Source organism: Pinus tabuliformis, chromosome 9, assembly GCF_031772625.1.
Source record: "Pinus tabuliformis cultivar Carrire ecotype Pingquan chromosome 9, CPIR1, whole genome shotgun sequence".
Classification (NCBI taxonomy): Eukaryota; Viridiplantae; Streptophyta; class Pinopsida; order Pinales; family Pinaceae; genus Pinus; species Pinus tabuliformis.
Genome location: NC_142307.1, coordinates 1,479,347,930 through 1,479,372,412, shown reverse-complemented (window position 1 = coordinate 1,479,372,412; position 24,483 = coordinate 1,479,347,930). Strand labels below are relative to the sequence as shown.

The following is a 24,483-nucleotide window of genomic DNA, read 5'->3' as shown; positions in this document are numbered from 1 at the left end:
TATACTTCTTAAATTACTCTCTTTCTTCAATCTATGGAGTCTAATCTGTAATCCTTTGTTGTTAACCTACTGCACTGTGAACTTTCATTTGAGTGAATTGCCATCAAGAACAACACCTGTATCATAATGCCATTGTACATTACTTCTGAACTGATTTCTTTGAACTGCCCTGCATTATGTCACATTTGTAAATACAACTGCCATGCATTCTGTCACATTTGATATCTCTTTTGTAGATTCATCTAGTTACCATATACAAGTGATTTGTTCTGCTACAAGTGGGTTGCCATCAAGTACAACACATGTATCATAATGCCAACAATCTCGCCCTTTGGACTTGATGGCAACCATGTTGGTGTTGATTATTGCAAGCTGTAGAACCTGTTAGAGATAACAAGCAACACCAAAATACTCTCCCCCTTTGACATCAAGGGCAAAGGGCGGGCCAAGTTATTCTCCCCCTAGGCACATGCTCCCCCTAGGCACATGCTGAATTTTCTGATTAAACTCCCCCTTTGTACATATTGAGATGCACTATACCATCCATGCTCCCCCTTAGCACATGCAGAGTCTGCAAAAATATTTTCCAAAAGAATAACATGACTCTATAACTCAACTATGTGAGTATGACCTTCCTATCACCAATGACTCATACATACATCAATCTCCCAACCAAGTGGGGATATACCAAATTTGACTTATCTACCCAACCAAGTGGGGATATACCAATTGTTTATACATGACTGAAATATAGTAATTATTACATCATCCTTCCCATGCATAGTGGGGGTACAAATTACATCATATGACCAAGAGGGACTCATTAAAAGACTATGACAGACAGAGACATATTATTACATCATGGGCCTTTATATGACCTTTTCATCGAGTGATATACATGACATTTATAACAAAGACCAAAGATCTAAACAAGACCATGATAGTCATCAGCAACTATCATACACCATATATGATCTGCACCATAAGCATCTGTCAGCAACATCTAGACCTACAACCTGTATATGTCCATCATTAGTTCCGAAGATATGACAAAGTAAATATCATCAACCTGTGACTAAGTATGCCGTATATAGATATCAACTCATCCTCTTGATCTCATCAAGATCAACTTGCTTCGTTTCCTTAGTAGAAAGAGCCTTATCATAACCTTCCATGAATCAACTAAGCATATGTCATATCTCCAAGCAGTAACACAAAATCATTCACATCATATCATATGTGAAAACACCATAGTCATCATCTATGATCATAACATCATCATCAAGAACTGCATGATCTTTCCACAAGAACCCTCAATATATCAACCATGTATCATCACTAGGGGACATCCCACATCTGATAAGCATCAACCATGATAATCAACATATGTGAATATCAAACCTATCATCATAAAGTAAGAAGTCATCATCATTATGTGAATAAGTAATCCATGTCTCCAAATATCCATGTCTTCAAATGGCTATGCCTGCAATAACACCAATTTCAACAATATGCAAGTAATCGTCCATGTATCCAGCATACTGTATATCCATCAAAAAGATAGCAATATGTATCTAGAAAACCATGAGCTCATAATCATGTGTCAAGCTTTCTTGATACCATCAACAAATACAATCCTCAACCATGTGAGAGCCAAGAACTATAGGAATCCTGCATCGTAGCTGCACCATATGAACTTTATGCATCTTTTGAAGGCATGATGACAACAACATAAAAGAAACGAGTGGCTCATCATCAAGTAATGAAGTTGTGTACTCAAGCTTTGTACTTCTCCTTGTCCTTATGAAGATCACTACATAAGCAACATATATGTACTGTATGCATCATCAAAAAGTCATCATAAAATCTGATCTGAATAACAACTATGTAACCCCAAGCAATACAAGTATTGTCATCATAGGCAACTTATAACTGCAACATAGCATGATGTATTAAAACACTTTAGCCACATAAACATCATCACCATTGATAAGAATCATTCGGTACCAAATACTTCTAGACATAATGCCAACAATGCAACATTAGAAGCCTAACATATTCTCCCCCTGAACCTGTGCCACTTGTTCACTGTCAAATCTGATCATCGCATATATTAGTAAGAAATATCAAGGCATCATCATCAATCAGATATACATCAAGTTATCAACAACTTACGAGGATCAAGAGCACTTCTAAATAACATCCACAGACTGTATTCATTTATCATCAAGACAGAAAAGATAATTGATAATTGTCTGAATCATATCAGATCATTTTTCTGAGTCTGTCCCACCACTTCTTCATTAAACCAACATATACGCGACTATGCAGCTTCGAACTCGCGTGTATACGCGACTTGTCTTCATGAAACTTGCGTATGAGATTTAGAACACTAAATTTTCACACTTTCAGCTCCCCTGAGTCTGTTATGTCTGTACACTGTGCCATGCCACATTTTTCAGACTGTACTTCCTTCTTCTTCCATATCTTTAGTGTGATGATGTTTTCTCCTTTTGGTATGGCGCCCGAAATTTTCTCCTGCATTCCTTTGCTATATGTCCAAACTTGTCACATGCATAACATCTTGCATGTTTCATATTCCTTCTATAGCAGTCAATGGATTTGTGACCAAACATATTGCAAGAAAAACAATATCCCTTGAAGTACCTGGAAGCTGATGATGTTTCTGTGTGACGGTTATTAGCTTGAACCATTCTACTTTTGCATATTGCTGAAACATGTCCAAAATTATGACATATAAAACATTCAACATTATTCATCAGAGGAAAGAACCGATTATCACTTCCATAGTCAGGAGTAAATGATTTTATTTGAAGATTTTCTTTCCTTGGTTGTTGATGGGGTTGACCTCTTATCTCCTTGTTGAGCATTTCAGATTTTGCACTAGATTTCTTTGCTTCAGTTTGTGAGCTAGATTCTCCTTTAACAGCTTCATGAAAACCAAGACCATATTTGATAGTAGGAGACTTTTGACTACTAAGAATATCATCCAAAATCTTAGTATTATCTTGAAATCGTAAAAGGTTATCCTTTTCTTCTAATTTACCTTTTAGGATATTTATCTCAACCTGATATTGCTCTTCCTTTTCAAGATACTGCTTCTTCATGATTTCTTCAGCTTTTCTTCCTTCTTCCACTTGTTGCCTTAATTCGAGAACTTTGTTTTCTTGTTCTTCAAATGCTTGGAGTAGTTCTTCATTCTGCTTATTTGATTTTTCAAGATCTTCTTTTAGAGAGAGGATCTTAGCTTCAAGACTTTCATAGTAACTAGATCTATCTTTAAGTTTCTTGATTGTTGTACTCTTTTCACTTACTTCATTTCTTAATGATGTCACTTCATCCTGCAACTTTTGACATTGATCTTCCTTTTCCTTGTACTGCTTCCTTACCTTGTTTCCTTCCTCCAACTGATATTTTAATCTGGTAACTTCTTCTTTGTAGGAACATTCCCTTTTATCAATTAGATCTTCTTGATCTCTAATTATATCTGTGAGCCTTTTAAATTCTGCCTCTATTTGATTTCTTTCTCTTTCACCCATAAGAGCAAATTCAGTTGTTTCGCTATCACTTTCATTATCTTCAAATGAACAGAGAAATGTATCACCAGAGGACAACAAATTCATACCTGATAATTATTTTGCTTGTTCATCTTCATTCTAAGGTGATTCTGAATCTGAAGAGTTGCTTCCACATAATCCCCAATCGTCTCTCCCACTGTCACAGTTCCTTTGAGATGCCTTCTTCTTTTGAGGTGCTTTCTTCTTTAGCTTCTTTCCCATTGTTTCTACAGATCTCCTTCAAGCGATCAAGCTTCTGCCATAGGACCTACTCTGGTACCAATTATTGGAAATAATACTGAGAGGGGGGGGGGGTGAATCAATATTTACAAATCAATAACTTTTTCATTTCCATAATCAGATTTATATACGTTACTTCAGTGAAGGGAACTCGCGTGTGCACACAACTGTTCTTAAGGCAACCAGCGTATATCTAGTGAACTTATGATTCAGTTAAATCATCATATGTTGATATTTAATCAATGCATAACTACTTTATTAACCATGTGCAGTAATAACATAATAAACCATCACACATAAGCAACACACATGAACACCAAGATTTAAGGTGGAAACCCAATGTGGGTGAAAACCACCTGCTGTTGTCGTCTCTGTCTTCTTTTAATAATAAGAAAATCTGTTTACAATCTTGTACTGGTGTAGACTCATACCAGTACACAGGCACCCACCTGTAGAAGGCTACAACCTTCTCTCATTTTCCAGCTGCTACTGGAATGGAGCTACAACCCCCTAGTTCTTGTACTAGCCGGTCTGTTTACTAGTACATAGGCGCCGACCTACAGAAGGCTCCAACCTTCACTCGTTTTCTAGCTGCTATTGGAAGGGAGCTCCAACCCCCTGGCTCTTGTACTGGCCGATATGTTTACCAATACGTAGGCGCCAGCCTACAGAAGGCTACGACCTTCTATCTTCCTCCAGGGACCATGTTTCATAAATTTTCAGACTGGATACTCCTGGAACACAACACCACACTCTGAAGGCCACGTTTCATCCAATTTTCATACTAGACCTATCAACAACATTGTAGCTCAGAATAAATCACCACTACAATACAACCATCAAATACGTCTGCATCAACCAATCACTGAAACTCAATCATCAATCTCTAAATCAACCACAACTGAATCAACCATTCATTCAAATATAATCAAATTCAACCAATCGACTGGAACAGATAGATCATTGTAACCAGTACACAGATCTGAACCCAAAACACTGCATCAACAACCATAACTAACTGTAACCTCAAAAGACATGTGTCAGAATGTATACGCTTCTTTAATGAATCAAACTATGTGTATACGCTACTTCCTTTTGCCCAACCTGCGTATACCTCTAAAGATACTGAATCATAAAACCTCTGAACCACAAATTGTACCAATCAGTGACAACTAAAGATCTACTGTCATATTACAAAGTTATAAATAAATAGCAACAAGGATCACCCTTCTTTCTCATTTAATTAACCAATGAGACACAAACTCTTTATACATTCAGTTTTACTTTTAGATCTAAGAAGACTTCATTGACAGATAGCAGTAAAACAACAACATTGATTTGATAGATCAGTCATCCTTGAACATCAAGCTTTTCTTTTGGTCGCGCTACTTAGAAGAGTCGAATCAGCGTCACTGAAGCAAATCACAATCAATCAATTTGAACATTCACACCACTGTCACCAGAACACAAGGCAGAACCCATAACTCTATATTAACAACCAAAACAAACTGCAACTTCAACCATCATATTTCATAATGTATACGCTACTTTGATGTGTCAAACTAGCGTGTATACACGCTTTTACCAAAGTGAACCAACGTACAAATCTGCAAATACTAACTTAAATCATCACAACTATTCCAGACTTTAGTCATATCGAGATCAGAACAATTACAATGTAAATCACGAGTTAGCATTCAGATCTAGACTATCCATGATAAAACCATCTAATAATAATTCATTTTAGGCCTTATGATCCTGATCCATCATCCAACATCAACCACATAGGTGCATCCTTAGTTCAGATCAATCAAAGCATCAGAAACCCAAAACCTGCATATTTGATCTAACACTTCATAATATATTCAATAATTGCACCCCTTGGCCTAATGATATTCTCCTCCTTATATAGTTTTAGGCCTTTCTCAATACCTTGGACCAAAACCACTTAGGACCAATACCTTGGACCAAATACCTAGGGTCAATACCTCGGACCAAATACCTCAGACAAAATACCTTTGATCAATACCTTGGACCAAAATACCTTGGACTAAAACCTTGGACCAAACCCTTGGTTTTCCAAAATGTACGCACTTTTCCATCTGTGAAAGTGCGTTTATACGTATACGCTCCTTTTGTTCTGTTAACCCGCGTGTATACGCTGCTTGGACAAGGTGAACCAACATATTCTTCGTAAACTACTCTCTTTCTTCAATCTCTGGAGTCTGATCTGTAATCCTTTGCTGTTAACCTATTGCACTGTGAACTGTCATCTGAGTGAGTTGCCATCAAGAACAACAACTGTATCATAATTTCATTGTACATTACTTCTGAACTAATTTCTTTGAACTGCCTTGCAATTTGTCACATTTGTAAACACAATTGCCATGCATTTTGTCACATCGATATCTCTTTTGTAGATTCATCTAGTTACCATATACAAGTGAGTTGTTCTACTACAAGTGGGTTGCCATCAAGTACAACACATGTATCATAATGCCAATAGAGCAACATGAAATTATCCTCTGTTTGGATGAGTCCCAAAAGAAAATAAGGAAGTTGGGCACGAAGGCAACCAAGATGGTATGGGATTTGGCTAATTTAGAGCTCACAAGCTCACATGATGACATTAGCCCCCTATCACCATTTAGGTGGATTCACCCTTTGAATGATCTGCCATGTTTTGTAATTTTGTCAATCAATTTGGTTTCTTTTCTTGTTTTTCAACTAAAAATTATAGGGATAACATAGGAAAGGTTACCTATGTCAATATTATATTGTAATTTTATACAAATTTCTATTACAATTTTAGTTATTTTAGTCGATGAAATTCATTTTGAATCGCTGCACACCATTCACACACATACATCAATATATAATACCTATTTTCATATAATATAGAGTTATGCTTGCCTAATTTACAAAAATAAATAAAAAATAATATCAATATAATAATTCATCTCACTTTAATGTAATATTGCTATTAATAACATTAATATTTTTATTAATTTTAATGTAATAATAAATTTTCTTTTGTTAATTAAGTTTCTTGTATTAGATCATAAATCAGGCACATAGAACATATTAGACGACCTCTTCACTATCGTGGACATCCACATGAGAAACTAGACCAATGATAACAAAGGTGTTATATCAGTATTTTGTCTATCAAAATGAGCAAAATTAATTCTGTTATATGAGCATCACTATGCCAAGACAAATATCTGGCATTGTTATTGAAAACCTTACATACAATCTGTTGGGTAATACTGGCAAACCACATAAAAAAACAATAAAGTGCCTTAACCATAAACATAAAACAAAAGACATATGCATGCATTAGCCCTCAGAAGAAGTTTCCAAGGTCGGATCTTGCGTGCTTGGGCCTGTTGGAGAGTGTTGCCCACACTGGAGATGCTTCTCAATGTGGTTCAGTCAGGTATTTATGTCGACCAGACAAAAGCATTAGTGTTTTTGAATCTATTGGATGTCGTTGAGGCAAGCTATGATTTCATTACAATCCGCATGCTTCTCTTTAATGGCGTGACCCAACAAAGTTTTCATTTTCTAGTATAGGGTGATGGAAAGAAGATATTGCTTCCTACGAACCCTAGTATGGCTGTAACACCCTCCTCCCACATCTACCCAAGTAATTGTCGAATCGGGGTAAACATGTGACGAAGAGTTACTATGATATGATTCAACCCCCTATGTATTAGTTAAGAAAGTGGAATCAGTGAAACACAACCAACCTAACCTTTTACACATGTAATAGAACCCCTAGGAGCCATCCAACCCATCTAGGTGACCAACCCCTGTGGAAAATTGACCTTTTGTCGGACTAAAGCCTCATTAGATCCCTTGACATGGGCATGCATGTGACTGGGGCACTCTGGTCGCTCCCACAACAAGGCATGTGTGTGATTGGGGACTTTTCTAGGTAGTTTTGTGTCAGCGACTCTAGATTTTGTGCCACTTTTTTAGGGTTAGGACTCAGGCCACTGCCTAAAACTCCATGAAAGTTCTAGAAATGAAAAGTAACATCAAAACAATGATACAAATGCAAATACTTGAACAAGGACATGACTGGACCCCTACTAGCCATGACATTCATTTCCTCAAACATGTCACAAATATGCATTCTACATGTTTAAACAACAGACCTCAGCATAGGGGTCTCACACGTATCTAAGAATCACAAAGAAACATTGTTGTCTCATCACAATAACTACATTACCATCTATTGAGCCATATATTCATAGTAAATTTAGTGAATTAACCAAAACATGATGAGAGCCATACATTTTCACTGTCATAAAACTCATTCACAACCAACATATAACCAATAGAAATATTAAGGATATAACAACCATGTAAGTCACATATAAACAAGTATATTTACCCATAAAATACTAAGGAGAAAGAGAGCTCTTATTGATGATTGCATAGGTTGACCAGGTATGGGACTTCCACGAACCACCTGACCATAGACTAGGCTGAACCAAATATTTCTTTTAGCCAGTGACCCCCGTGCCATATTCCAAGCATGAATGTGGGGTCTCATAAAGCAAATCAATCCAAACCATCCAGGACTTCCAGAGGCCAAATCACCTCAACCCTCAACCAATGATTCCACCTCATGGTCGAACATCACTAACCATCACCATATTGGTCTCTACCCAAGTTGTCCAGGGCTCCAGAGCATTTGTTCCATCTAGGGATTCTAGGACTAGTAACTCAACCCACCAAGGGCTTTTAGAGTGTTTTTCTAACCAAGGTTTCCAGGACTAGTAACTCAACCAAGTTGTTGCACGAATTCCCAAGCATTTGTCCAACCAAGGCTTCTGGGAACGAATAACTCAACCCACAACAAAAGGAACATGAGAATCAACCAGAAAACAAAAGTACAACCCACAACACCATGGCTATCCAAGAAATGGCAAGGCTAGGAAAAACCATTGTCAATCTAGGCAATCCTCCATGGTAATGACATATCATGACCAAATAACCACATGCATATGCCATGCATGCCAAAACTAGCAAGGAAATCATACATGTAACTCAGTACCTGCATCAAAATTCGTTGTAGTTGTTGATCCCGATGTCCTCTTGCTCTTTCTTGCGTTTCCTTTGCCATCTTGCTCCAAATTCCAAGTATGCCACACTCCTCCAAGAGTGCTCAAATAAAACTCTAAGTGTCAAAGAGTATGAGAAAGAGAGAATAGAATGAGAGCTCAAAAACTGAAATGATCAAAAGCCATGAATTGATCCTCATAAGCCTTTTTATTAATGAGGCCTATATTTTCTTCAATTTTCCATTATTTTCCTTCATTTTCCTCCTCACATGCAACCTGTGACCTTTCACCTTCCTTTTCTCCTAATTTCAATTATTTTCATAAATAAATGCTAATAGATGCCATTTTGCCTTTGCCAATTTCCATAACCATTAATTAATCACAAGTGATCTCCGTTACTACGTTTCTTCCCAACATTTAGCTTGGAATACGTGTACCATGACCAAGGTCTTGTTTTACCTTTATTGAATTTTACATGGATTTTTGACCAGGGCTATTGCAATGGCCAAGGTCTAGGACCCAATCTAAGGCTTTAGCTTGAATTTTTGAATGTAAATGGGCATGGCGGTGATTTATTTCCTAGGCTTCAAGTTGGTGGTTTTTTTCTTGAACTTCAAGAGTGGTGATAAAGAGATAAATTTCAGAAGTTGATTAGGATTGGGATTGGGATTTGGATCTTTCCAAGGAGCCTCAACCCCCGAAATTGTACCTTGGGTACATTCTTTGCCTCAACATAAAACTAATAGAGGGTCTTGACCTAGCACAAAGGAATTCAAGAAAAGGGTGTGAAACAGAGGATGGGCTAGAGGGACGTCAAAACATAGTAGGATAGAGTGAAAGAAACAAATATTGTGCAAACCAGAGGGGCGACCACAATAGAAATAGAAATAAGGAAGACAATGAGAAGGAGTTCTGGGTGTAGGGGAGAGCTAGAGGGATGAGAACGACGAGAGTAACAACAATATGCTCAACCTCAATGATGCCACCCATAAACCTAGACCATAGAATCCAAAACACATAATTTAACAAACAATACTAGCTAGAGGTGGTGGCCAACATAGAATTTAATGGTGTGTTGATGACGTGCACACTCCAAGCAATGTCTGCTAAGTCCTGGTGTTGATCCCCTTGCTGGAGTTCACTCAATCCTATCACATGCACCCTAGTGGTTGTGAAAGGGTAACAAAGTGTCCAAACAACGTTGTGTTGAGAGTTATGGGGTCAAGGCTAGGAGGGCATGGGCCTTCCTTCATTGGAGCTCCAAATAACTAGACGGTGAGGGGGAAAAGTCTCACCTACAACCTCGTGAAAATGTAGAGGTGGTAAAAAATGATAGAATAATTCCAAGCTAGGAAAGAAGATGTGGAGGTCACAGGGGTTGTCATATTAATTCTTTTGATTATCATGACTCGTAGCATATGTGACTGCATCAGAGGAGTTGGCCACACCATCCCCTCCTTAATGCCTTGAGAGGTAGTGAGGTGGCGGGCCTTCTCCCCCCTAAGTGGACTTTATTTCCAACACCCCTATTGAAATAATGTAATAATATTAAAAACATAACAATATATATATATATATATATATATATATATATATATATATATATATATATATATATATATATATATATATATATATATATATTAGGTATCTAAGAGGAACCCAACAACCCTCCTGACACGTAACTACTTGTAAACCTCTCGAATCCACGACCTATCCTCCTCTTCATAAACGAATAGTATTTGAACCTTAGATCTCATAGTATCTGACCTATCCTATTCATAAAGCAAGAGGATTTAAGCATTAGATCTCTTAGTTTCATAGATTTCACATTACTTCGATCATCAATTGAGTTGCTCCCTAGAACATAACAATAATAATATTGATATTAAGCAAAGTCTTTCGGTAGAAATCACATAAGAGAAATTTTTGACCGAGTCTTTCAGTAGAAATCATATAAGAGAAATTTTTGGCTGCCCAAAACTCCTCTTATGTGATTTCTACCGAAAGACTTTACTTGATTCACTATGGATCACAAAAACCGGAGAAAATATTAACATTATTAACACCAACATAACAATTAATGTATAAAAAGTTAAAACATAATTACATCTACTAATATAATATTATACTAGTTTAACCTTTTCGACTCCTTAAATTAATATCCTTGCATTTAAAAGAAATACAAATATTAAACTAAAATACATACATTTAAAATTTAAAGCAGCGTTAATTTGAAGACAGTTAATGTGAGTGTTGTTAATTCTAAAGGGTCGTTTGGTGTCTAAGATTTTTTAATATTTTAGTTAATCAAAATATGTTTATTGTGTAGAGAGGCGTTTTAAAGTTTAGTATGGGGTAGATCTCACATAAACACATAAATGTAAAAGTAAATATAATGGTAAAAGTAAAAGTAAACGTAAATGTAAATATAAATATAAATGTAAATGTAAACATTTAACATATAATGTTTAACATTTAATATTTTTAAAGCTTAGTATGGGGTAGATCTCACATAAACACGTAAACGTAAAAATAAACATAAATGTAAAAGTAAACGTAAATGTAAACATTTAACATGTAATGTTTAACATTTAACATTTTTAATCTAATATCCGCCTTATTTAGAAATCAATGGATCTCACATAAACATGTAAACATTTAACATGCAATGTTTAACATTTAACATTTTTAATCTAATGTCGGTCCTATTTAGAAATCAATATAATTATTATTATGTATAAACACAATATAAATTTAAAATATAAAGAGGTTTATGAACACTAAAAAAATAGGTATGGTAAATAAATAAAATCTCTTTTTATACTTACTTCAAAAGTACGGTAAATAAATAAAAATATAAATAAATTAGAGGTATGGAAAATAAATAAAACTTCTTTTTATATTTAGTTCATAAACCTCTTTATATTAAAGAAGACAAAAAAAAATAAAAATAAAAAATAAATAAAAATAAAAAATAAAAAAAATAAAAATATTTAGGTGAAGCCTATGGGCCAAATACCATTTTTATAAAAAATGTATGGTAAATTAAGAAAAATATAAATAAACCAGAGGTACGGTAAATAAATAAAACATTTTTTATATTCACACTACGAACACTAAAAGATGAGGTTTTATTTAGGGGAAACCTATGGGCCAAATTATTATTAATACCATGCCAAAAAAAATATCATTAACCCTAATATTAATAATAATAAAAATAAAGATTGCACATGGTATTGACCCATGGTATTGAGAACCAATGGTATTGACCCATGGTATTCATGTGGTATGTAGCATATTTAAAGGGCGGAATTAAACGAGCATAGATCCATCCTTACTCTGGATCTACTAAGTGCCTAGAGGATCAAATATCCTGATATGCAAACTAGCATAGAGCGAAAAAAGATTTGATGTAGCCTATTAAAGGGGGGAATTAAACTAGCATAGATCCATCTTTACTCTGGATCTACTAAGCACCTAGAGGGATCAAATATCCTAATATGTAAACTAGCATAGAGCGAAAAAAATTTGATCCCTCTCGGGGCTTGGTAGATCTAGAGTAAAGATGGATCTATGCTGGTATGAAATTTGATCCCTCTATGCGCTTGGTAGATCTAGAGTAAAGATCCCTCTCCGGGCTTGGTAGATCTAGAGTAAAGATGGATGCGAAAAAAAATTTGATCCCTCTCGGGGCTTGGTAGATCTAGAGTAAAGATGGATCTGTGCTGGTGTGAAAATTTGATCCCTCTATGCGCTTGGTAGATCTAGAGTAAAGATGGATCTATGCTTGTACGAAATTTGATCCCTCTCGGCGCTTGGTAGGTCTAGAGTAAAGATGGATCTATGCTTGTATGAAATTATTTCTTAATAACAAAATATGTTGATGTAAAGTAAAGTTTGTTTTATAATTTGTAAAATAAACTTTTATATAAAAATGTGTAAGAAAACTAATTCGATTTAATAGTAATAAATTTTAAATTTATTATTATTATTTAAGCAATGATAATTTTATTTCTTGATCGGGGTGCGTGCTAGTTTACCGTCTTACTTGGGACTCACGTTAATAGTGATTAGATGGAAGACAATAAGGAGGGGCGGCTCCTACAGTTGTAGGGCATGTGTGATCGGGTTGATGTGATGGGAGGAGGTGTGGGAGGTATTAAGGTAGGCGTTAATTGCCGCCGAGCAATAACCCTCCAGGTGGTGGATGTTTGCACCGCATTTCATGCAATTGAGTTATGGTATAGCAAGGTCTTGAGAGTTGTGAGGAAGCACTTGGGTTCCCTTCTAGTGGCAAGCTTGGCAGGGAGGCAACATTTGTGGGAGGTCATTCGAGTCGACTTCATGGAGATGGTAACATGGTATGTCTCATTTCTTTTCATTCATCCCTGCCAGCGACATACTGGTATTTTGAATGTTCCCTGTAAGATTTTCACCCCCTCCTGCGAATGGGTGATTGTGTGTCTTGGTAATGTTTGTTCGTTTGATGAGCATGTTTGTGTGGCTCAATTTTATCTTGAAATAGTTGTTTCCAAGTCGATATCCGTTTCTTATGGTATCTTACTATTTCATATGGGAATGCATGGTTTAATTGGGGCTCCTTGTCTGTGTGGGAAGAATTTACCACCTGGTTGGAATGGTTGTTTCTATATTTGGTTAAATTGGCTTGTGATTACTCTCTGCATGTTGTCGTTGTTGGTTTTGCAATGTGTTGGTGTTTGTGTATATGGGAAGCGACTTGAGGAGTGGGTGGGTAGCTCTGCCATCTGGTGGAGACAAACCCTCTCTGGCTTATATCTATTTCGTGCGATGTCTGAGCACAGGATGCTAGTAATGGGAAGAAAGAGCCAATGGAGGTTGGCGGTCATGACTTGCTTTGCTTTCACTTCGCTTGGGTTTAATATTACTTGTTTCTTGCTCTTATTATATGTAAATGTACCAGGTTTCATTAATCAGAGAGACTGCTTAGTTTACGAGTTGAGGGTCTTTGCTCGATTAACGGCCTGGTTAGATAAGTATATTGTAACTCAGAGGAGGTTGATGGAAATGGTTAGACCATCCACAGGCACAGGCCCGTCAAGGACTGGGGGTCACGCGCGTAGCTGTAAGAGTGAGTCCTGGTGAGGCCGTGGAGCTTCCTCATTGAAGCCGCCGAGGAGATGTAGACGAAAACCAGATGCTTAGTGTATCACCACTGTGGCCCAAGCATATACAACAGGTACTCCTAAGCAGGTAAAACAGATGATTGCGGGTTAGGAGGTTGACCTCAACCAACGGGCTGAACAAGAAATTCAGATGGAGAATTGAAGCTTATCCAGGCCTCACCCGTGGTCGGCTCACCCAATACAAGCAAACAATTCATCTCTATTGGATGATGAAGAGCATAGTAGCCAAAGCTATCATGAATGCAACATGTTCCATCAAAGCTGATCCTGGATTTCAGGAAATTCAGAAGGAATTCCAACTTGTTCAATTTCAAATTCAGCAACAAAATGTCTGTCTGGGTCGTATTGAGAAGCACATTTCGTGCCTTCCTCAATCTGAATTACCAGGTTCCAGTGCAAAGGACCCAGCTCCGGTGGAGTCCTCAGATGAATAGTTTTTAGTAATTTCATTTTTTGTCAAATTTTGAGTATGTATATGTCGATTAGTAGTACTTATGTTAGCATGTTAAGGGTGAACTGGTTTTTAGACATTCAGGCCTATAAGGCTGAGTATGACAAACTTAAGAACCTTAGATTTTGGATGGCTTATAATGCGTTCTGATGGCCAACAAACCTGGTTTCCCAATGGGTAGGTTGAGGCCACATAATGTCTTTTATGGATGTAACATGCTTTGAAAATGAATGAATGAAAGGTCCTACTAAGCTTATAAAAAAAAGTAATGATAATTTTATGAATACAAATTTAAATATAATATATAAAATTTAAATTTAATTATTTTGAATAAATTTAAATAAAATTTAATATATTTGTTTTGATTTTTTTTTTTTTTTTAAATATATTTTTATTCAAATTGTGCAAATGAGTATAGATTGAGCTAGTATTTTTGGATGTAAGGAAACATATTAACCAGTAATTACACTTGGCATGGTTTTCTTTGAATAACAATGATGAGTTAACTTGCATCACCTAATGAAAACCAATGATGGTTGTCCCCATTATTAGTTGGACTATCGAATTATAACAAGTTTTGCCACTCAAAAAAAATGCGTGAAATTCAATTTTCATTATTTTTTCTTATTAAATTAGTGTGATATTTAGTTATTAATAACAAGTAAATTACGTAATTATTATAAGAGAACTAAGAACTTAATGATAAATTAAGGAACCTAAAATTCTAAAATATTAAAATTAAAATGAATGTCATTATTAGCATTTAAATGAATTCAAGCTAGGGATAGAGATTCATACATGAGATGTTGTATTGGTAGAATTAATTTGCGTTATTAGAGGAAACCAACTTCCACTGATCTTCATATAACAATCTATTCCTACCCTTCACTCCCACACAAATTAATTTACACCTTATGAATTTCATCTAAAACCATATTAGTATTATAAAAGAGGGAAAAAGAAGTGTTACATCAATTCTTGGATGGTTATGTAGGACTTGAATGAATGGATGAGCCACTGGGCCCAAGATGACTAATAATTGTAAATTTATAATTTTGGATGAATGAATGTTTATTTGACTTAACAAACTTTATAGATAGCCCAATTGATAGAATTAATTTGCTTTGTTAGAGAAAACCAAATTCCACTGATCTGATCTTTGTATAACAACGTATTCCTACCCTTCACTCCTTGCACACAAACTAATTTACACTTTATGAATTTCATCTAAAACCATATTAGTATTACTAAAAGAGGGAAAAAGAAGTGTTACACCAATTCTTGGATTGTTATGCTAAGACTTAAAAGAGGGAAAAAGAAGTGTTACACCAATTCTTGGATTGTTATGCTAAGACTTCAATGATGGATGAGCCACTGGGCCCAAGATGACTAGATAATTATAAATTTTGAAACTATTGGGCCCTCTATCATAGAGTGTAAGTTCAATTCCCAGAAGCTCTTTGGCCCTCCATCATGAAATGTGAATTCAATTCCCCTTGTATCCATGAGGGTTACACCTGTAATTTGGACCGGCCATCTATGTGTCCCCCCTTCAAGTGGGCCGGCCAGAGCTATTCCGTGGAAATAAATTTGAAATTAAACAAAAAAACAAAAACTATGGCCCCTTCTGGTGGGCCCGAGAGGGTTATTCCGTGGAAATAAACACCACTTTCAAATTGAAAAAGAAAACAAAAACAAAGCAAGGCCTTAAGTTCGGTAATCAAAGGTGGTAACCAGCATTAACGACCCAGAGTTACTTAAAAGCCCCGTTCGAAAAACGATTCGGTGTCATTATTCAGGATACTTTCATCGCTGTGGAAGAGGCGCGGGGTCATTGCCAGTTTATAGGTTTTGATTTTTCTTACCCTAAAATATTGCTCTATCGGTTGCCGGAGTCTCAGTCCGACCCTCTCAATCTGTGGAAAACAATTTATTTTGAAGGGGTTTGTCGATCAAATCGGTGAGCAATCTAGCCTGTTCGTTACCTTTTTTCTTCCCGCCGTAAGTGCGGAATGTTGCAAGCTCGTGTAGTGTAATCAATAGTTGTCTATAACTTTTTCTATTTGTGATGTTCTATTTCTGGACTGAATGGTGTTACTACCTGAGCCTGTATACATTAAGAGGATTTTATACATTATGGTTGTTTTGGGTACTGTGGGTTTGCCCGTTTTGGTTCTTAAGTCCCTTTTAATGAAGACTAGGTACATGTTTTGGAGTTTAGGTGATTGGCTTTGGATTGCCCAGAGCAAATTCGGTTTTAAGGGTTTTTATAATTAGGGCTTACGCCCAAATAACATCAGAATAGTGTTTGAAGTTAATGAGTTTTTGTAATTAGGGTTTACATCTAGTTATGTGAGAAGTGTACATCAAAATTTGGAAGTGTGAGGAACCTTCCTTTTGCCTCTAATTCTTCCAATCGGTGTTTGAGTTCCTGGATTCCAGAGAATGAGAAATGTCTTTATTTTATTGGTGTGCATTTTATGATTGATATGTTTCATTCATCAATATTTGTTTTAAAGTACACTGTTTCATTTCACAGATCTTCCCACTGTAGATATAAGTGTAAGCGGGTAAATTTTCAAACCCTAGGCGTTTTAGTATATGGTGGCTTTTTATCAGGTGGTGCCACTGTATGGTTCCATTTCGTAAAGGTTATATGTATCCATTTTATAGGCAAGGTTCCATTACTATTACTAACGAAGCAGCATTGGGTATTTAAGTTGCTACTATGTCCAATGGTAGTAGGTTTACTGTGAATTAAGTTAATATCAGTGATTTCTAGGACAAGTGATCAATTTTTTTATGTTGGTTCATGCAATGCTTATTCCCCGCACACATATGTATACGCTTTTTACCGGGTGCGGCCACTGTATGTCTCCATTTCTCAAAGTTTATAGGTATCCATTTATAGGCAAGCTATTACTATTACTAACGAAGCAGCATTGGGTTGTCACTATGTGTCCAATGGTAGTAGGTTTAGTGTGAATTAAGTTAATATCAGTGTAGTGTGAATTAAGTTAGTATCACTGATTTCTCAGGACAAGTGATCAATATTTTTATGTTTGTTCATGTCACTATGTGTCCAATGGTAGTAGGTTTAGTGTGAATTAAGTTAATATCAGTGTAGTGTGAATTAAGTTAGTATCAGTGATTTATCAGGACAAGTGATCAATATTTTTATGTTTGTTCATGCCATGTTTATTCCCTGATTGGCAGGGAATCCTTCGAAAATTGTATGACATCAGTTTTATTTAAAATATCAAAAGAATATTAGAAATGAAAGACTATTTTATGCACGGGTGGGCGTATGATTATTTTGGTAAATTGTATAAACAATACATGTCGGAGAGATTCTCTTTGTAAAGACAAGTGGATTACATACATAGATAGAGTAAATTGCTTTGTAGATGACTGGATGTAAGAAATTCTTCTGGATAAGACAAATAAATCATATAGAAGATTATGTTGTTTTAATCATAATGGGGTGGAAATTTCCTTTATTAGTCTATGTAGCAGAAGCAAGCAGCGGAGCTGCTATGAAATGATTTAGGGAAATGGAACCTAAATAACGTCTCTTTTGCCTTGCCCATTTAAAAAAAAATGGTTTGAAGTTTGAAATTGGAATCCACATTGCATATGGAGCTCGAAATTGCTTTCATGGATAAAGTTCTAATGTTTTTTAACTGCAACATATTTCTGAGCCCACCTTGCTTGAACTCAGAATTTGTGCCCTCGTTCTCGGTAATCCACTGAGATTAAATTTGTCCAAATGTAGCATTCTTTTAGTTCGTTTGGGGTCAGTGTGGGCTCATAACCGGCTCTGTCTTCAGGGATTGTGACAAACTTCTCTCGTTTTGAAGATAGAATTGCTAAAGCTGTTATAGAAAAAGAGTCGGAAGGGTTTGTTCATGGTATTCATTGTTTTCCTGATTTCTTATATACTTCGTATATTGACATTGATCTTTGCCTTTTGAATGAGCACTGGACTCACCTTTTTCATTTCATTGCTCTGGCTGTTAACCCACCTGTTTAATTTGTTCTCTCGAGGGATTAAAAACTTCAACCTTGTTACATTGCACGCAGATTCACAATGAGGAGATACAGCCCGGTGAGGAGACACAGCCCAAGTCCTCCCCCAAGGAGGGGATATGGTGTAAGAGGAAGAAGTCCTCCCAGAGGCCGATATGGTGGATATGGTGGACGAAGGGAGCCCAACACAAGTCTCTTGGTTCGTAATATTCCCCGAGATTGCAGGTAGCCTTTTAATTAATGTGATTTTCTGATTTTGCCTTAACATATTATATATTTTGATGTGTATTTTATTTTAATAACTCAGAATTTTGACATCAAGTGTTAACTGTACATAATTCTGTGTTTGTGCTGATCTACGTTAACTGGTTTTGTTGGTTTAGTTCTGTATTTGCCTATTTGCATCTACTGGAAATTTTGTTACTTCTATATTTTTTAATTGCTACAGATTGAATGGTTTCTCACAACTCTGTTTGTCATGCCTATGTGATTCCTCTCATAAAGTTATGGAATGTTACATTGATTTATTATTTTGATTTCTTAAGAGATTTTGTTCTTTGTGGGTTAAGCTTTTGGCTGTCTTTTTTTGGTGGCTTTGCCTTATTATGCTTTTTGTTGCAGGGCAGATGAACTTCGCTTGCCTTTTGAGCGCTTTGGACCATTAAAAGATGTATATTTGCCAAAGGACTTCTATACGGGGTGAGATTTCACATAGAGAGTGTTTTGGGGTGACTAAGAATTCTATCATTGGATTAATGCTAATTCACTTTCTATATAACTTATGGAATTAAATTATTAAGTTTATTTGATTGCAAAGTTCTAACGATAAGCCTTGTTTCTTTTTGATCCTATGCTTTTCGTGGTGTCTGGATTTCATAATTCATATTGTTTTTCTGGTTTTCTTTCTTTTTACCCTTTCGTGGGTGTCTACGGGAAGCCTTAAGCTGGTATTTTTAGCCCTTTTCATCCGAGTTATGTAAATTTTCTCCATTAGTAGCATGGAGGATATTTTTTTTTTCAGGCATGTATGGAATCTGAATGAGTGTCCTTAGAAAGAGGGATTCTTCTCATTTATTTGTTAGATCTGCCTTTAATAGCAAGTGATTTTTTTTTTTTGAAGTTGCACTCAGGGGTGTTGACATCTGAAGTTTACCACTGGACCCCAAGCCCTCATTAAGAGAGGAAAAAACACTGTTGCCTAACATGTTGGTTTCTTCAAGAGTGTAGAGTTGATCTTCAAGAGAAGAAGTGCCTGATGTTTGAAGACTTTTAAGATAATTCACCTCACAAGGGAAGAAGTGCCTGATGTTTGAAGACTTAAGATAATTTCCCTCACAAGGGAAGAAATGCCTGATGTTTGAAGACTTAAGATAATTCACCTCAAAATTAAGTAATTGTTTGTCGAAGATAGATCGTCGGACAACTGAAGTGGTGTATACTAAGAAGATAGAAATTGGAGCAAAGTTGTGCCTCAATAGTTCAAACTTCATGCATTTTCAAGTCAAGTGAAGAATTTGAAGTTTCATTCATGTATTGAAGTGGCGATCATAGTGACTGTAGAAGCAAGGTCAGCAACTAAGCTTGGATTGCTACATGCTTTTATGTTAACTGTATGGAAGTCTTGTTAAGATTTTCATGGTGTGTATAGACCAGTACACTTGGGATATCGGAATCATCAAAGGTGATGCCTTTTGCGAATTAGTGTGCACACCTGTGGCTTGCAGACCTTTGTTATGTATGCATGAAAGGGCACTCTTGCTTGTATCTCTGAACTAACCTAGTTTTTGTTGTGTAAATATCCTTATACCTGTTAGTTTCTTGTACATGCAGGGAGCCTCGTGGTTTTGGTTTTGTGCAGTTTATGGATCCTCAAGATGCTGCAGAGGCTCAATATCATATGGATGGCCAGTTTATTGGTGGGCGTGAGATCACTGTTGTTCTTGCTGAAGAAAATAGGAAAAAGCCTGATGAAATGAGAGTGAGAACCAGAGCTAGGTTTGCTTCAATGCCCTTTATAGAGTCTGAATTACTATAGTAGTCCTTTAATTTTGATTCCTTCCCCAGTATTGTTCTTTATTGCAATGGTAAATTTACTTTTCAAGTGGGACTGTGCAATAAATTTGTGAAGCAGGGCACCCCGAGGCTATGGACGGCGCCGGTCACCTCATTATGGTAATTGCATAAGTGCTTGTTAATAATAGAAGTGTCAGTTGATCGCATATAGTAAGCTTCTGCAGATAATTCCATTTACATGCAAGGGTACTTATTGCTTTCTCTCGCTTTCTGTTCCTTTGTATTTTTTCCGGCTGGAATTTAGGGGTACACAGAAAGGAAATATTTGTTTTCTTGTGGAGCATATTCCTTTTCATCTTTAATAGCTTAATATTAAGATAGACCATGTTGACTCTGGATGGGTGAGTGTGGGATGGGGGCATCTTGTCTTCCGTCAAGTTCTGCGCAACCATGGTGTCTAATTTTTCCATTTTTTTAACGTTTATTTCTAGTTCTTTTGTTCTACCCCTAATTTCCCTTGTTTATTCTGCCAACATACTTCTACTGACCTGTCAATTCCGCAGTCATCTTCACTGAACTTAAAGAAACAAAATACGTCAGAAAATAAACTATTAAACTAATAAACCATAAGTCGTGTTCTCTAATAAGTCTCGACCTTCGATTCTCCTTTGCTCTCTATATGGTCCATGTTTTGCATTGAATCCATTTGCCTTCCAAGATCATATAATCGTATCTATAATCTCCAATATCTGTTCTTGGTGTTTATGTCTGTTAAATTCACATTGTTTGTGTTGTCTCAGCATTGTTTCTGCTGTCACTTGTGAATTGAAAACCGCAATTTCTTCTGCTATTATGTTCATCTTCTGTGATATGCTAAGCTAGCATTCATCACTTTGCATAGCTGTGTTTTTTTGTTGATTTTTTCTTTTTTCTTTCCCTCAACTTGTATATCTTTAATGTTGGCTGTCATTCTTTCGGTACCTATTCAATTTATAAAGGTTGGCAGCATTGAGATGTACTGTCATGTCCATAGACTATTGGAAAATTCTCTGAATCTCTTCTATTCTTATTCGTCACACTGTTATATCCATTGTTTGCATTCACGGTTTTCATTCATGTAGTCATCTTTTTTGCGTCTATATTTTCTTTTATGTGCAACATTCCTTTTTCATTGTTCCGATGTGCTTCTTTCCATTTGTGGCTGGGCACCTCACTTTGTTTCTGTGTTGTCTGTGTCCAGTTATATTCTTACTATTAGTGTTTGAGTTCATTTTTTATTGTTCCAAGGTCATTCCTTTCCATTTTTAGGTGGGTAGCCCATTTTGTTTTTGCCTTGCTTGTGTTCAGTTCTATTTTTATTATTAGTTTTTCACATTCTTTTTAATTGCTCCCAGGTTCTTCCTTTCCATTTGTAGTGGGGTACCTCAAGGCTTAATTTGTTTCCGCTTTATATTGTCCAACGGTATTATTACTATCAGTGTTCCATTCCCCTATTGGTTCCATCTTTTATCAACACTTATTTTATCATCCTCACTCTGTCTATGGTGCTGAACAAACTTGTTTTTTGTTGGGCCATTCAATGTTAATTGCATGGCAATTGTTATCTTTGGCTTCTTTTCTTCATTCACCCAACTTTTCCCATTAGTGGTCTTTCCTTAAATCGGTTGCAAATGAATTAATTGTTTGGAACTGTCTAGCTGAAAGATCATTAATCTGAAGGGTTGACACCAATTAATTGTTATAGCTATCATAATGTTCTGGTCATTAAGCTGAGTGGTGGGCAGCAGTTAATTGTCATAATTACCATTATGATTGTGATTTTCCTAACTGTCATGCTATTATTCTACCTTCATTATGACATCGAAAATGAACGTAACTTGGGCAGCTGGACATTGGGTAGAGAGGTGAAGCAACATGGCAGATTGTAAGTGGACCAGTCACTTTTAACGGTGGCTGCCTATTCATTGTTCAATGCAATATTAACTGCAGAAACCTAATCTGTTAACATTGTACTCAATGGTTTAGGTTTTGGTTATATTGAGATTCTGGGAGGTGAAAAGAAATCACAGAACACATGATGTATGAATTGAGCATCTTAAATTTTGTAGAAAAGCACAAAAGAAGCAGTTCTGCTTTCTTGAATAGCGGATAGACAATGCTTGTATTTGTCTGCTATCTATTTCTCTTGTTTAAAACTAGGGGTATGTACATTGCACACACATTGAAACATTCCCTCGCATTGAAACATTCCCTTGCCATTTGTTTGAAAATGGTCTAAAGGCTTGCAGCACCCCTTTTCTCAGTCAGTTTTAGCCTCACATATTTTAGTAGCTAGTAAAAGGTGCTTTTTCGTCTCTCTTTATCTGAAGGAGGTGGATGTAAACTGATATGCTGTTTTCCGTTACCCCTTTTCTGTACTTTAGTTCTTTATTCTCTTTATCCGAAGGAGCTTTATGTCATTGGATTTTCATGAGAGCCAAGTACTCCTTTGAAGCTTTCCCATGTGCATGTACTCTATTATGACTCTAATGCCGTATAAGAGATCAAATGTATATATAGTAGTAAGTAGAATAATACCGAACATTGTCTAAACATCTTTATTCATTCTATCATTTTTTTAAAATTGTAATTTTGTTCCCATCTGTTTGTAGCTCGCTCTCGATCAAGGTCACGGTCTCCTGAGTACCGTTCCACATCTTATAGAGGCGGACACCGTTCACGGTAAGGATCAGCCCTTGTAATATCACAGATGCTGTTATTTGTAATTTTGAATCTTAAAAGGGAGGTTTCATAAGAGTTTGTTCATTTGATAATGTTAGTTCTTTAATGTGATTCTGCAGCTCATACTCGCCAGCACCTCGGCGAGGACATGATTACTCTGTTTCACCTCGAGACAGACACCACAGGTCCCCAACCGACTCCCATGATAGTGATCGTGGTCGTTCACCTGTTCGGAGGTCTTACTCATCACAACACTCTCAAGATGGGAAGAAGGTATCTGCTGGCAATGGGAACAGTGATTCAGCGTATGTTGCCAATTGATTTGTTCTGATAATTGCCAATCTTTAGAGTAGAAATTGTTGTTTGTAGGTCCTTTGGCTGAGTCCTAGCTTATCTCTTGTTTCTACGTTCTTATGAAACTTGTAGACCTAGATCTCCATCCGTTCAAAAAGAATCTCAATCTCCTGTTGCCCCAAGAAGACGTCGGCATTCGAGCTCTCAATCGCGTTCCAGGTCACCTTCAGGTTCCCGCTCAAGGTCTGCTGATTTATCCGCAAGCCACTGAAGACCAGATAGCCAGGCTGTCGACAGCATAAAATCTTTGGAATCACGTTTATGCAGTTAAGTCTCGTGTAAAGTAAATTGATGACCACAATTTGGCTGCTTTTAAAAGCTCAGACATGGAATTTGAAAATGGTACGTTCTGGACTATAATATTTGAGACCCATAAAGATTTTGCAGATTATGATTTCGTATTTTAAGGTTTTTGTAAGCGTGTTTATTCTTTTAGTGGATTGCTCGTATTTTAAATGGCTATTTTACCTATAGACTCGGATAGGTTTGGTGTCCATTGCCTTTTTGATCATCTGTAGATGCCAACTTTTCAATAAAATATATACCGTTGCAGTTTCTAGTAATTTACACGGCAGAAGTTAAATGTGATCTCACAGAAAGCTTATGGTAGGAAATATGATAGTTTTTTCTGGAAGAAAAGTTGCTTGCCCCTATACCGTTGCAGTTTCAAGTAACTTACATGGTAGAAGATAAAATTTGATCTCACATAAAGCTTCGAAATATGATAGAATTTTCTTTAGATTTTTCTAGAAGAAAAGTTGCTTGCCCCTTACCGTTGCAGTTTCTAGTAACTTACATTGTAGAAGATAAATCTCACATAAAGCTTCTAAATATGAATAGAATTTTCTTGAAGA

General features: G+C 36.3%; 1 protein-coding gene across 4 annotated transcripts; it reads left to right on the top strand.

Annotated features, from left to right (window-relative positions):
- The first annotated feature begins 16,274 nt into the window (after window positions 1–16,274).
- LOC149154210 (serine/arginine-rich SC35-like splicing factor SCL30A) lies at window positions 16,275–24,196 on the top strand. 4 transcript variants are annotated; one of them, XM_089445948.1, is made up of 8 exons: window positions 16,275–16,472; window positions 18,596–18,766; window positions 19,163–19,240; window positions 20,372–20,536; window positions 20,670–20,713; window positions 23,206–23,275; window positions 23,395–23,548; window positions 23,645–23,873. In XM_089445948.1, exons 2-8 carry the CDS (start codon window positions 18,603–18,605, stop codon window positions 23,690–23,692), a joined length of 723 nt encoding a protein of 240 aa, XP_089302074.1. In that variant the 5' UTR covers window positions 16,275–16,472; window positions 18,596–18,602; the 3' UTR covers window positions 23,693–23,873. The 4 variants fall into 4 exon arrangements, with proteins under 4 accessions (XP_089302074.1, XP_089302075.1, XP_089302072.1 ...); XM_089445949.1 differs by having other exon boundaries at window positions 16,277–16,472; window positions 23,702–23,873; XM_089445946.1 differs by having other exon boundaries at window positions 16,282–16,472; window positions 23,395–23,580; window positions 23,702–24,196.
- Window positions 24,197–24,483: the final 287 nt, after the last annotated feature.